We start from the raw sequence: 13,517 nt of genomic DNA, 5'->3' as shown, positions 1-13,517 counted from the left end.
AAATTCAGAAGGAGTGCAACCCATGTGAATACGAAGGTAGGTTAGTCAGCCTCAAGTGGCTCATCCACGTGAGGGGACTTGAGGCTGCTGTGTGTTCAAGTTAGCAAACTTCTAACTCAAACCCAGCATGGGATCCTCCTTTTGGATCCAGAGGTTCAGGGTTTGGTCCCCACCTGGTGACTCACCCAGGGAGATATTTGTCACACAAAAAATTGAGCCGTATCTGCAAGCCGGATCATACTCCTTTCTTCCTTCACAAAGAGGATCTACTGCACAGGTTCCTCTGCTACAAGTCCCCTCATCTCCTTACCACAGGAAGAGGGTCCTCACGGGGTATTCCTACAATGACCCACTATTTTGCTCTTCACAGACAGTCCCTTTGCTTATCACTCTGAAGAAAGGCAAAACCCCTTCGATTAAGCAATTCCTGTCCCCTGCCCCCAAAGAACACCATACAAGAGACACTGGGGAAAAGAATCCTGCCAAGCAAACACATCTTGGCCAAAACACATCAAGAGTTTCCTATTAAAGTTCCCTTTTATCTCCCACTTAAATGCTTTTTTTTTTTCCAGAACCTCAATACCACAAAACAAAGCACATCACATACACACCAAACAGCAACTCAACAACCTAAAGTGACTGGCCAGTTTGCATCCACCCCACAAAGCTCCTCTTATCTCACAGCCACAGAAGAGTTCTAGTTGAGAAGGGAAGGGGGGAAAAAGAGAAGAATCTCCTTGCTAGTTCCCTAGCTTTATTTTCCTAGCTTTTCCCATGCCTACAAACTGCTCATCTTTGAGGCTGCAGTCAAATGGATAGGCTATGCTAAAATAAGGGATCCCTGGGTGTGCCAGGCACAGGAAAGATGCAAAAAACCCCAAATCAAGACACGAAAAATACAGGCAGGTATTAATACAGACACACACACAAGTCCAACAAGTTATAGGAAGCCTTAGGCTTGATGAATGGATTGGGGAAGTCTTTCTCCCTGCCCCTAGCTTCAACTGTGAATGCAACTGCATCCCAAGAGTCCACTGAGCTCTTTAACCAAGGAAAGAAAAAGAAAGAGGTGTGCAAAGGGTGGTGCTAACAGCACCTGGAATCCCCCTCGGACTGTCTGCGCAGACACCCAACTGCAAGTGGCACAAATTCACCCTGCCCCATGGCTTTGAATGCCACTGGCCGCAAGGCAGGAGGAGCCTGTGGGGAGAGCAGCATTACACCAACCCAGGCACTGGAGGCAGGGAAAAGACAAGCTCTGGGCACAGAAGCCCTATATTAAGGTCAGAAGCTGGTCTGTCCCTCTACCACGCCATCACTGCCTCTTGGGCAAACATGTATTACTTCTCTCCCACAGACTGCCTCCCTTCTATCCTCAGACCACTGGAACCACAAAATCACTACTCCACACAAGAGCACTCCTCAGAGCCAGCAGCCCACAAGCATCCTTGTATAGAAGCACCAGAGGGGCTAATTCCACTCGTGTTCACCCACCCAGGGCAGATCCTTAAGTAGGTGAGCCCTAGCATGGGGAAGTTTTTCCACCCTTTTCACCTCTGCAGCAAGTTACGTAGAAGTGACACCCCTTTGCCCCTTCCCAAATACCAGGGACAGGGCTGAGAGGGTGAGGCTCTCCCACCGACGGATCAGCACCTCTTTCCCTTGCACCTACAGGCTGAGTCCTGTGCAAATAGGGGGAGAAGGGAGAGCAAGGAAACGGTATCTTGCCATGAAGTTTAGGACCCACACAGAAACAGAACAAGTCAGAAAGGGGAGGCAAAGAGAGAGCTTATTCTGGATGTGAACAAAGGTGGTCAGGGGGAGAGTAAGCTATGATCTTACTCACTCCTACTTGCTGGGGCAAAGAGAAGGAATTTCTAGATCAGTTCACAGCTCCTGGGGAAGAGATCAAGCGCACATGCATACAATGTGAGTTATTTCTTATTAGCACCTTTGGTTGACAGTTGTAAGGGCTGTTTCAGATACTTGGAAACAGAGGGGAACCCTCTTCCAGGCCATCCACCACAGGGAAGGGAGAGCACAGGAGACGAAAGGAAGCAGGAAAAGCAAGCAATCTGCCTTAGCATCCATCCCTCCCTCCTTCTGAAGGAGCTGGGGGGAAGCTTATGTGCAAGGAGGGAGACCAGTCTCTCCCAGCTGGGGCAGCATCATACTGTTGGTGTATCTTCCCCCAGACTGAAGGTTGGATGCCCGGCCCACTCCCACCACAGAAAGGCTAGGGAAGGACATTTCATGCTCTTTCCCTCAAGCAAGTGCAAGTAATGAACACCAGCAGGAAGATCTGGGCCAGAATCAGACTCTCCTTTCCTTCCCTTTCCCCTGCAAAGCTGAGCAAGTTGGAAGATAAAGAGGGACCAGGGCATCTGAAAGTGCCCATACAACTGCCAAGGTAGCACCAATAGTCAAAGGAAAGGGGAAGCCGATATGGGGTGTACGCTGCATTGGGCACCCCCACCATCCCAGCTTCGTCTCAAGCACCTTCCAGGAATGATGCTTCACCTGCCCCTCTTCCCCTCACTCTGGGGGCATCTGGGTCAGGAACTACCATGAGGATAGCAGAGGAGAGGGCAGATGCAGACCAAGAGGGGGAAAGATGGCAGGATCGGTGTCATGGCAAGGGGATACACAGGAATGGAAGAGACTGCATGCACATTATGGGAGAAGGCTTGGGGGGCATGGGCAAAGGCTCCAATCCTCTTATATCCTCCCCTCAAGGGTCTGGAGCTCCTCTTCAGTTTTTGTCAGTGATGGAAGGGGAAGGAGGAGGTAGAGCACCTTCCCCACCACACCCACAGGCACACAGACACATGCTCACCCATCCCTCATCCCCAAAGGCTCCACCGCCCATTGGACAACACCACATTCAAGGACAAACAACCACTCCCCAGCCCCACCATGACCCTCCCTGCTTCCTCCCAGCAGCAGTGACACCCAGGAACAGTGGGTGCCCCCAACTCCTCACCACTGACACGCTCCAGCCTCCAGGCAAGAGGGAGTGGGCAGGGGGAGAGGGGGAGGAAGGGTGGCAGTGAGGGCAGAGGGACAGCCAAGGGGAGAAGGAGAGAACTGAGGACAGCCATTTGCACCACAACTTCTCGCAGTAGAGCTCCCCCCACACAACTGGAGTGGGGGGACCTGGCTGCTCACTTGCTGCCTCCTCCACCACCACCCGCCGCCACCTTCTCAAAATCCTCTGCGTTGCAGAACTCCTTGATGGTGACAGTGAGGAGGTTGCTGGTGACATCCGTGACCACCACGTTAGAGCAAGGGGACATCTCAGGACGCCAGTCGCCGGTTTCCTGCTCTGGGTCGGAAGAAGAGAGGGATAAAGAGGGCGTCTGCCCCCCACCACAGCCTCCTGGGGGAGAACGCTTGCTGGTGGCAGCTGACTCAGGTGGGATCGAGAGGTCAAGGACCTCTGACTCACGCCAGTCGGGAATGGCTGGGCTGAGGGTCTCGGGAAGCAGCTTTGGAGGGGAATCATCTGGGTCAGAGGAGGAGTGGGGGGCTGGTGACGGGCAGCCGGAGGAGCTGGAGCTGGGGGCATCATAGGGAGTGGAACCCATAATGAGCCCACAGGAGGCCGCCTGGGAACTTTCAGCCTCCCCTTTGCCCTCCAGAGAGGGGGCAGGTGCAGTGGACGGTTTATTGTAGAGTGAAAAGGAGCCGAACTTCATGTGGCGGATCTGGGTGCGAAGAACGCTCTCGCTGAACTTTTTGCTCTTGCCAATGACGCGGTTTCGGGAGGGGATCTTGGGCCGAGCCAGGCCCCCGGCACCGTTGGCTGGTTTCCCACCTTTGTCAATGACTTTGAGGTTGAGGATGATGCGGCTGCGCTTGGGCTCGCGAGGTTTCACCTTGCGGTTGATGATGCGGACGGTCTCCGAGAAGGGTGAGACAGGAGGACGTATGCCAGCCCCCCCCGCCATGCTCCCGCTGTTCTGGGGGTCCGGACGGGGCAGAGGACGCCGGGACATGCGGTGGCATCGCCGGATGTCTTTCTTGAGCCGGTGCACCGCAGCACTGGAGTGGAGCTTGGGAGAGGAGGTGCTAGAACCAGGCTTGACAGAAAAGTGTACATCCCCAATGTGGAGGGCCTCTGCTTGGGCCCGAGCCTGCGGTGGTGGGGAGAGAGAAAACAAAACAGGGTCAGAGAGGCAGCCTAGGAGCAGCCAAGTCTCAAATCAGGCATTTCTCACCTCAGCAATGCCGTGGCACATTTATACCCACATTAATGACAAAACCACATACACACCTCTGGACTATTGATGGCTACGGAACAGTCCCCCTACAAGCAGGAAGTACTGTCTGTATCCTTTCTGAGTAGCTAATTTCTCCCTAGGCTGTGCCCCTGTTGACATGTGTTTTCCACAAAAGGAAAATGCCACCCTCCAGCCGTGTTTCAGGGTTACAGTTAATGGTTTCCAAGGTCCTCCTCAGTCATCATCAGGCAACATGCACAACCCTCCACTGTCAGCCAAATAACTAAGTGTCCTCCTAAGCATTGGGACTGTTAGTGTTGGGTTAGCATCCAAAAAATCACATACTAGTCCCAAGACAGGGGACGGTACCAAGTCCTCTACAAAATAAGGAGAAGAGGAAGAGGAACGCATCCAGTTTGCTCTTCCCCTTCCACAACCAGACTCATTTACTCTACAAAGCATGGCAGACAGGGGCCTTGAGGAGCACAGATGGAGGCAGGTGAGGGTGGTTTGACAGAGCTATCTTAGCTAAACACAAGAAAAGCAGAGATCCAAAGCTTAACTTCAACTAGAGACCACAAGCAGGCGTTTATCCTCACTCTGCTGTGGAAGCGAGGTATAGACAGTATTTAAAACAAAGCAGCTAGAATTCAAGTCAAGTTTAACTGCATCTCCAAAGAGGCTGCCTTGTCCTTTTGACCACCACACTCACTTGAAACCTACTAATAAAACAGAGCAGGAACAGCACCCGTTCAACTGCTCAGTGCCTGTCTTTCCCAAAAGCCAGGGCAGGGGAACAAGACTTTTAAGCAATTCTCGTGCTTGGAGATAGTGCCAAAACCTGCCCTGATTCACGCACCAGATGGGAACGTTTTCTGGCAGCAGAAACAACAGTTTCATTGGTAAGCTGAGGCAGTATGACCTGAAGACCCTGTGGGCATGGAAACCCAGAGCATGTTCTTACATCACACCTTGTCAGAGCACAGTTGCTCAGCCTCCCACCTGCACCTCGCTCCTTGCCCAAACCATCCCCTTCCTTAATTCCTGCCTGCGACCACTGTAAGCCCCCTCCAATCGCCCATGCAGCGAGCAGCTTCCCCCACCTCGTGGGCACGACAAGAACTGCAATGCTATAGACAACAGCTGCTTTTCTTCCCCAACTTTTCCATCCCGTTGCCCCCTAGCAAACGCCAAGATCGGGATGGCTTCTTGCCAGCTAAGAGCTTAAGCACTCCAACACCATCTCCTTTGTCACCCTGCAGCCTGTGCCTCAAACCAGAGAAACGCCTGGGGAAAAAAATGTGTGTGTAAAGGCAGGGATCTAACACATCTAAGCGAGGGGCCCAGGCCAGCTCTTGCACAATAAGCTCAAAGCCCTAGACACCCCCACAGCTTTGCTGCCACCCAGTGCCCCTCTTCTTCCACCGAAATCCCCATGGGAACCACAGAAGATCCTGAGCAAGCAGAAAACAAAAGTGAAGAAATTTTGTTCCCCCCCTGGCTAATGCTGGACGATCATGCCCTTCAGTACTATTTGTATCCTGTCTTTAAAAGGACTGCAAAGATGAGGCTTGCTTCCCCAGCTGTACGTGAAAATGCAGACTGAAGGCTCATTTGAACCAGGTGCTATAGACTTTTTATTAGCTGACTGACAAAGAAACAGGGATGAATAACACAATGCCAAGGCAGGCACAGATGCTCTCCGTATTAACCCTAGGCTGTACAGGGTGCTGTTTCACCTAGCTAGAGGGAAGTGTCCCCAGGGCAGACAAACCTCAGCATGCCCTGCTGTAGCAGGAAGCATCCCAGTTTTCAGCTAGTTTCTCTTTGCTCAACCTTGTACATTATTCCATGCCCAAAACTTCTCAGAAAATGAATAGACACAGTTCTTGTCCCAGATGTCCTACATGCTGGAGCACAGCAGCAGCACGAGACAAACTCCCTGCACCACATTATCAACTACCCCATCCCAGTGTTCCACAATTTAGAGACCCCAGAGATCCCATGAGGAGATGACAGGAACAGAGAGATACACATCTAGGGCTCTGCTTGCTCTTCTCTTCACAGGTCCCTCTGAAGCAGATGGCAGACACCAGGCTAAGCTACAGTTTGCTTTCTGACATTACATACCAGCACAGCCTGGATTAACAACTTCATTCCTCCTTTCCACTCCTTGCCCATCACAGTCCTAGCACTGCTGCTCTTGTGCTTTGGGCTTCTTGCCAGTTTACCACTGCTCAGCTGAGAGGAAGCGCGACATTACGTCCCAGTCCAAAATGCAAGACAGAGGAGTCAGGCAGAGGGTACTGAAGGACAGATACAGTAGTAAAAAAATCCCTGATCCACAGCCTCAGCAGGTAGACACAGGCATCTTTCAGGGCCCTTCCTGCCACCAACACCACATATCTTGATGAATTCCCTTCCCCAAAATCACACATTGGAGTGAGGAGTTCTGCCCTCTCTGTGCCACTTTGCTCTGAGTCTATTTGCTGCCTTGCCCACAGCACTGCCTTCCATCACCCATGTGAGAAAGGAGGCAGCCTCCCCCAAGCCAGGGGGAAGCAGTAACAAACACCCACAGTTGCCTTATACACCTCAAAATTCCTCAGCACAGCTTCCCATCAACCACGTTAAATGAAAAGGGATAATGCTGGGATGGTCACTGCCCAGCCACTTCTATAGTCCTGCTGATTTTTCCTTCCCCAGCCTGTGCGCATTTATCAGCTCCTGTCCTGTTTTGACAGGGAGACCCGTCTTGGGTGTTGTGCTTACACAGCAGCTAGCACAGAGCCCTGCTAAGGCTTTTCCAGTGTGCCAGAACCACTAGGTCTCCCTTACTTGCTATGTGTCTGTGTTTCCAGTTACTTCCTCAAGCTGAAGCCATTTCTAACTCCTATTTCAGCTCTCTGCATTTATTAAATTCCAGTTTCAGTAGTCTCCAGGTAGACTATGTGCAGCATCAACCTCTTTAGCCAGATTACTGAGAGAGGGTAAGCTGGCACTCAACAGTTCTCCCCTGGAGCAACACTGCTATCCCCCAGTGACCAGCTTTAGGGCAAGCTCCAAAGAACAATATGCAAATATTCAGCTTACCTTGAGCTTGTTTTTCCAGGTAAGGTTTCAAGAAAAATAGTATCAGTTCCTTTATCTAAAACCAGCCCCCAGAGCCTTCTCACTTGTGAAGCTCAGTATTCCTACCACAGGATCAGGTTTATTCAGGCATCAACTATATAAGCTCAGGTCTCTTCCCTGACGAAGACAGCACATTTTCTGGGCTCTCCTTCTCCCACTTTCAACTTCACATTAAATAACTTGCTACCTCTGGTTTGGAAGAGACTCAGCGTTCAGTTTTATCTGTTGGAAATGCACTTTTCCCTGCTACAGATCCATTATTTTGTCACACTCATGAGACATATGTGCATAAGGTCTTTGAAAAACAAACCCATTTAATCCTTTCAGCTGTTTCACTACAGTTTGCTATTTAACTCAGAAGTTTTCCAAATGGAAACTAGCTCTCTGTGGTTTGCAGCTTTCACCTGCAGGATTTGCTCACTGCTGGAGAAGTACTCAGCATGTATACAAAGTAATTCACTCTCTGCCTTACAGCTCAGCCTACATCAGGATGCAGCTTTTGGAGGCTTGCTGCAGTGCTCCATTATAAGAGCATGCCAATTTCTAGGACTGCTGCCCTTCCCCCTCTTCCCTTTTGGGATACATATCACCTTTATTTAGCCTGTACAGCTCTCCCTCATTGCCCCTGGGAACCGGTATATCTCCCCCGTTCCATACTATTTCTGAATAAGTGTCCCTTGAGGCACAGCAAGCATATTTGTTCATTCATTCCCTTAACGCACTGAGGCACACGAGCACGTACATGGACACGTGCTTAGAAAAGCCTCTGCTACCTGAGTTGTATCAAAATCTCTGCAGTTTGGAAGGAGAAATAAACAAGACAAAAAAAAAAATCCTTGTAAGGCAATGGATTTCTAGTTAATTATTTCAAAATCAAGCCATTTCCAGTAGTGCTGCTGCACCACGGTAGCACGACTCTCTCATAAATTACTGGTTCTGCTTTGTCCTTTATTCTCTACCTACATTCCCACAGTCCTTGCTCCAAACAGCATTCGCAAAAGCTCTTCTTTCCCCTTTTTGGCTGCCATTCGTCCTTTTTATCACCCCCTTTCTTCTGCAGTCTTCCAAGTGAGAAGGCAACAGCAAGCCAGTTCATAGCATGGTTCTCCCAAGCAACACTGCCATAAACTAAGTTTCCCTACTGGATGGGGAACAAAATACTACAAAGGGGAATGGTCTGTTTTCAAACCACTTGGGGATAATTTACGAACAGGGAGGAGATCAAAAGAAACCCAACTCCAACTTTAGAGTTCAAGGAAGGGCAAAGTGACAGAACACCATGCTGCTTGGCCCCTTCTTCCCCCCCTCCCATTAGGGCTCTGCTTTACTCGCCCTTACTTCTCCCTGCCCATTAACCTTCTCCAGTCTTTTCACCTTAGTATTTACAGCCATTCCAAGCAGGGGTCTTTGCTAGCCACCCATTGAGCTTGCAGCGGTCTGTCTCTTAACAGCGCTTGCTAGACTTTATTAGATTAGTTGGCAACTTCTGCATTCCACACAGCAGAGTGCCGAGGGAAAAGCAACATAAAAAGAGCAAACTGAGCAGAGGAAAGAGAGGAAAAGCACTAAAGCATGTGCTGTGACTCTTCCTAACCTCACACCAGCTTCCACTCTGACCTGCAGCTGAAGAGCCTGTCCTCAAGGATAACTTCAGCTGGACACCTAAGTAGTAAGGTAAGAGCCTTAAGCCAGAGCTGCCCATTTCAGACCAAGGACTCAGCTTCCCATACACTCAGCACAATGCTTATGACATACGAACAACCTCCCAAGAATTACAACCTCCTGCCAAGCTTGATCTCAGCTGTGGGAAAGTTTGCCCCAGTATGAAGAGGATAAAGACCCATTTCCTACCCAAAACTTTGGAGGGGTCACTTTCAACAATGGCCATCTTGATAGCGATGTTACAAAGCCTGGGCTGTAATCTCCCTTTGCAGTCTGATGGAAAGGGCAAATGTTAGACAGCTCTCAGCAACAGGAGCCTGGCTTACAAAGGCAGCAGGTGGCCAAAGATGCAGCCTTTCAAAGCTTCTCCAAAGGCATGGGCACTAACCTGCTGGAATGCTTTCTGAAAATTCCCCTGGGTGCCTATCCACAGCTTTTGAGAACTAATCCTAGGATAAACCTAGCCCCAGCTGCAAACTAAATCACCCTCACACAGCTCACAACAAGCCAGTTGTGAGCCAGCCTAGCCTCACAACTGCAAACTATCCTGAGTGATACACCCTCACAGGACAGAGTGGTGTATCAGAGCACTTATTTCAATGCCTTACTAGTGGCTCGGAAGCCCAAGTTTAAGCACTGATACACCTGAAAAATCCTAGCAAGCCACTGAGTCGAGGGCGAACTAGTCTACCAAGTTTGTCCTAGGTCAGACTCCTGCTTAAACATCATTGCACCCAGGCCTAATCTGTTAACAGATCAAAAAGAATATTGTTCTAACTGCCAACTCCAAAGACTCCCTCTGGGATGCAAGAATCAGATTTCTTCCCCTGCTTCTGAAATGCTCACTGGCACGAGAATCTGCAGTTAGAATAACCAAAAGCATCATTAGCAATGTGCAAGGCAGAATCAAACCCCACTCCTCTCTCAGCAGCACTGGTGCTGCAGGGTAGCAGAGGTCAAACGTGCATCTTCGGCACCTCAGAAGAGCTGACAGGGAGATGCACACGATGCAAACTATCCTGGTGGTCTCTGTCCTGTTTCTGGCCCTACCTGTGTTGCCAATGGCCTGCCTGAACAGAGCTCAGACAAGTTCAGATAGGGCTGGTTAGCCTGAGATAGAATTACTTCTTGCTGGCTGGCCTGGGGTGTTATTTTTAGGGTAGGACACAAAGTCACAGAAAATCAGCAAGTCAGAGAGCACAAATGGGTTCACCAGCTCCATTTCCCAGAGCTGCCCTGCCAGCTTTTCCCACAATGTGGCACCAGCCTTCAGGAGAGCTCATCTCACTTGCTGTCGCGATCCATCTTCTATAAAGTACGGAGCCAGCACTGCAAACCTACAGGTTTTCAGCTGTGTTTGAGAAGCGGGTAGAAGGAAGATGTGCCACAGAAACGTGTCAGGGGTGTGATTCAAAGGATGCTGTTGAATCATTCGTGTTCCAAGTTTAGTTGTTTTTTTTTTTTTAAAGGGCAAGAGGAGAAGAGGAGGAACGAGTGGGTTTTATTTTTGAGTTTGGAGGTTGGTTTGGGGTTTTTAAATGACTGAAAAATTGGGACTGGATTTTGCCGCATCATATTGAGAAACAAAAGAAACTGATTACACACAGTAAAGTTAAAAGCACAGCATAAACACTTCTCTATCACTCTGAACCATGTCAAGTGTTACAAATACCAGTATTTTTTAATTCAAGCAGAGAACCATTTTAAGCTGGTGGTTCCCCTTTAAGCATTCCTCTGCATTGTTGGAAACCTAAACACAAGGGTTTCATTTAATGCATGACTGCCAGAAAGCGAAAACCAAACTAGTCTAGTTTCTCTGAATAAAGCATAAGAGGTAGCATGTATCAGTCACGTTTGTAGCTCTCAGTCTGCAGATACAGAAAACTGTTACCAGAAAAAGAGGCGATGAGGGAGAAGGACAGTTCCATCAGAAGGACTCTCAGGATAATCAGAGTCCCCTGGGGCATCAGGGGAATATGCCTGCTCCTGCATTTCTTCTGTGTGCTTCATTATGTCCTCTTAAAGCAGATAAGAGGTGACACCCTACCCCTTTCTGCTCTTTCTGGTGCTCATACAGTTAAAGTGCTTCACTGACTTGAGTAAAGCTCCTATCACTGCCAGGCAAAGAAAGTATTAACCTGTTTCTCAGATGGGGAAACATACACAACGGCTAAATGACTTGCCCAAAGCCATAGGATGACTTAGTGATAGTGATGCCTTACCACAGGGTCCACCCTAGCTGTTCCAGGGCTTTACACCAGATCAAAACCAAGACAGCTATGAACTCGCTCATCTGTCTTAATCATACAAAGGTGTGTTGTTTCTACATTCATTTGAAATCTGATATTGACACAGTTGGAGACGAAAGGTGAAGAGGAGAGCAAAGCAAGGAGTTTGTAAGCTAATAAATTCACAGAGCTCTCACAGCAGTCATGCAGCTACCGCATTTCTTAATTAAAATAAGTAAAAAAATTGGGGGGGGGGGCGGGTGGCAGCTGCACTAAGGACCACCTTCCTCGTTCCTCACTGTCAGCAAGCAGAGATGCTACGACAGCTTCTTACAGAGATGCTGGGTCTATCAGATGGGAACTGGAAACTTCAGCCACTATCCTATGCACTCCTCCCCCCACAACACCCACCCCACCCCCCCAGAAAAAAGGCAAAACAAGCCTGTAGTTTACAGATCAAAACATGAACCGTTCATGAAACTCCCACAGAGCACCTACATCCTGAAACATAACCAGAGGAGCACAAGTGGCAGCAGGATTCCCGCCACAGCTGCCCAATTGCTCAGCATGCTGCTAAGTTGCAGGGAATGAGCTGGCTGGAAGAAGCTGCTGAAGGAAGAGGGAACAAGGCTGGCTAGCTCTCCACTGCGGCAGCAGAAGGCCGTAAAGAGAGAAAGGATATTGGAAAAAGAGATCGCAGCCTCACTGTACACATCCACATGTGCCGACTCTCCTTCTGGGGCACTCATCGCACGCACACACGCTCTCCCCTCCACCCGCTTTCCCATCACGTAGCCCCCACATCCCCCAAGCCAAGCAGCGGGCACAAGTCACTCGAAAGTCCAGCCCTTCCAAGGGCACACACTAGCGAGGTTTGAGAAGCATTTAGCTAGGCCTAAGTTACTTAAATAAGAGTTACCTTCAGCAGAAAAGTTTTAGGCTTAGGTCCTCTCTTCTTAGGCCCGTACAGCTCACGCTCTCGTTCCCTTGAGGGAGTCAAATTTGTCAAGAAGTTAAAACTTTTCTCAAAAGGAGAAACAGTATACAAGTTAAAAAAGAAAAAAAAAATAAAGAAAAAAGGGTAAAAAAAAAAAAAGGAAAAAGAGGAGGCTGAACAGCCTCTCCCACTCCCACCCAAACCAAAGCTGCTGCAGCCCCCAGCTGGGGTGGGGGAATGAGCACTCACTTCTGTTCGAAGGCAGCGATGAGCCGGGAATCCAGGATGTTCTCCTCGGGCTCCCAGGTGCTGTACCTGCCGGGCCACGGGCGACAGGGCAGGGACACACACAAGCGAAGGGGTTAGTGCACCAACCTCCACACAGAGCCCCCCCACCATCCCCATCCCATCCCATCCCGCTTCATCCCTCCCCGAGCCGGCCCCGCCGCCCCGGGGTCGGCCCCCACAGGGCGGCGCGGGCGGGAGGCCCCCCCCCTCGGGATGCACTCACTTGATGGCCCATCCTTTCCATTTCACCAGGTACTCGATGCGCCCCTGCAACGCACACAGAGAGAGAAGATGAGGGAAGGGGGTGTGCGGTTGGGGGAAGTGGGGGGGTGTGCGTGTGTGTGTGGGGTGAGGCGGGGGCTCGGCAGGCGGGCGAGCGGCGCGGCCGAGGCCCTACAGCGAGGAGCAGGGGATGCCCCGCAGCCGCTCCCCTCATACCCCGAGGCCGGTGAGCCCCTCACCTTTCGGATGCGCCGCTTGATGATGGACTCGGCGGCGAAGACGCGCTCCCCCACTGCAGACAGCTCCATCTTGCTCCTCTCAGCGGCGGCGGCGCCCACAGCCCATAATAATCCCGCCTGCCCGCCCGCGCCGCCCCGCCCCCTGCCTGCCGCCCCGCCCCCCTCGTGCCGCCGCCGGCTCGCGCACGCCCGCGCGCCCCCTCCCGCCGCGGCCGCGCGTGACCCTCCCCCCTCCCGCTCCGCGGGGCGGTTGCTAAGGGAAGGGGGTCGCGCGCGGGCGCCGGCCGTTAAAGGGGCCGTGCGACGGGCGATGTGAGGGAGGGGGCTTCGCCATTTCCCCTCTGTGAGGGGGGTACCCGTTATCCCAGCCCCGGCGGGCCGCGGGGAGGGAAGCCCAGCCCTCCCGGGCAGACCCTCGGCATGGCGGCTGTGGTGCCTCAGCCCCTTCCCGCCTAAACACGTCCTTTTTTTTTCCACTTAAAATAATGGCGGCTGCTTCCTCCTCCACAGGCAGATTCACCGTCACCCACCCTAAAGTGCCTACCAGGGCAACAACTAGCAGTAAATGCACCTAGATCCCTTTTGG

General features: G+C 51.1%; 1 protein-coding gene across 2 annotated transcripts; it reads right to left on the bottom strand.

The window, feature by feature from the left end:
* Positions 1 to 256: 256 nt before the first annotated feature.
* On the bottom strand, positions 257 to 13,074 carry CBX6 (chromobox 6). 2 transcript variants are annotated; one of them, XM_061450854.1, is made up of 5 exons: positions 12,932 to 13,074; positions 12,694 to 12,737; positions 12,432 to 12,497; positions 12,165 to 12,231; positions 257 to 4,082 (listed from the first exon to the last, which is right to left on the bottom strand). In XM_061450854.1, exons 1-5 carry the CDS (start codon positions 12,998 to 13,000, stop codon positions 3,165 to 3,167), a joined length of 1,164 nt encoding a protein of 387 aa, XP_061306838.1. In that variant the 5' UTR covers positions 13,001 to 13,074; the 3' UTR covers positions 257 to 3,164. The 2 variants fall into 2 exon arrangements, with proteins under 2 accessions (XP_061306838.1, XP_061306837.1); XM_061450853.1 differs by having other exon boundaries at positions 257 to 4,136; positions 12,932 to 13,073.
* Positions 13,075 to 13,517: the final 443 nt, after the last annotated feature.

This window comes from Pezoporus flaviventris, unplaced genomic scaffold (assembly GCF_033815535.1).
Source record: "Pezoporus flaviventris isolate CSIRO_AGI_PZ_B2104156 unplaced genomic scaffold, CSIRO_AGI_Pfla_v1 ptg000011l, whole genome shotgun sequence".
NCBI lineage: Eukaryota > Metazoa > Chordata > Aves > Psittaciformes > Psittacidae > Pezoporus > Pezoporus flaviventris.
Note: the sequence above shows the minus strand (reverse complement) of the source record. Positions and strands in the feature narration are given on the sequence as shown.